We start from the raw sequence: 686 nt of genomic DNA, 5'->3' as shown, positions 1-686 counted from the left end.
GGATGCCTCCAGGGCTCACGTCCTGCGCGCATTCACGCATGCCGCAAACTAGACCCAGACGACGTTGCACCCTTCCTCAACCTTCCGCCAAGGTCGGTGCAGCCGATACGCCCATGCAAGCGATTAATGTTCTCCCTCCTCGCTCTGGTTGCGGACTCCCAACAAGGCCACGAGGCACTTGTTCACCATTCAGAACATCCCAGCACATCTGGCACCAGCTGCCGTCGCACCGCAGTGTGGCCTCGAACCCCAAAGCTCGCGAACGGAGGTACTGCAAACACCGTCAGGGTTCCTTATGTTCAAAGACCACTGCTCCATTAATGCTGCCCACAAAAAATTCCCAATTCGTCAGAAATCGACTGTCAGCGTCGTGGACGCCTCTGCAGATGCTCGCAATGCCCACATCCCGTGTGAAACGCAACCACGCACTACTCAGCCAACGGTCGCCCAGCTGTCCTCTGCCCATCACGCATCAACCCAATCGCCCATCAAGCATAAAGTGGGGCCGCTGCTGCTGCGGACGCCGCCATGCCTGGCCGAGTGCCGATAAGCCGACCGTCGCGTAGCCGGAGCTGGTGTAATAGCGAGCGTGGCACCCGGCCACCGTCCGCACGGGACAACATGCAAGCCGCATGTTTGTCTGTGCCATCCACAAAACGCCGTCGCACCACACCGGACACTCACCG

General features: G+C 59.8%; 1 protein-coding gene across 1 annotated transcript in view; it reads right to left on the bottom strand.

Moving 5' to 3' along the window:
- The window catches only part of EMH_0081160 (uncharacterized protein), a gene marked incomplete at both ends in the record, with an annotated part of 3,063 nt that overhangs the window by 925 nt on the left and 1,452 nt on the right, over positions 1-686 (bottom strand). Inside the window, one exon of the mRNA XM_013500349.1 lies at positions 332-458. Coding sequence (XP_013355803.1) covers positions 332-458 — 127 coding nt within the window. The remainder of the gene's footprint in view (positions 1-331; positions 459-686) is intronic.

The sequence above is a fragment of the Eimeria mitis genome, genomic scaffold (genome assembly GCF_000499745.2).
Source record: "Eimeria mitis Houghton genomic scaffold, Emh_scaff5303, whole genome shotgun sequence".
Taxonomy (NCBI): domain Eukaryota; phylum Apicomplexa; class Conoidasida; order Eucoccidiorida; family Eimeriidae; genus Eimeria; species Eimeria mitis.
Note: the sequence above shows the minus strand (reverse complement) of the source record. Positions and strands in the feature narration are given on the sequence as shown.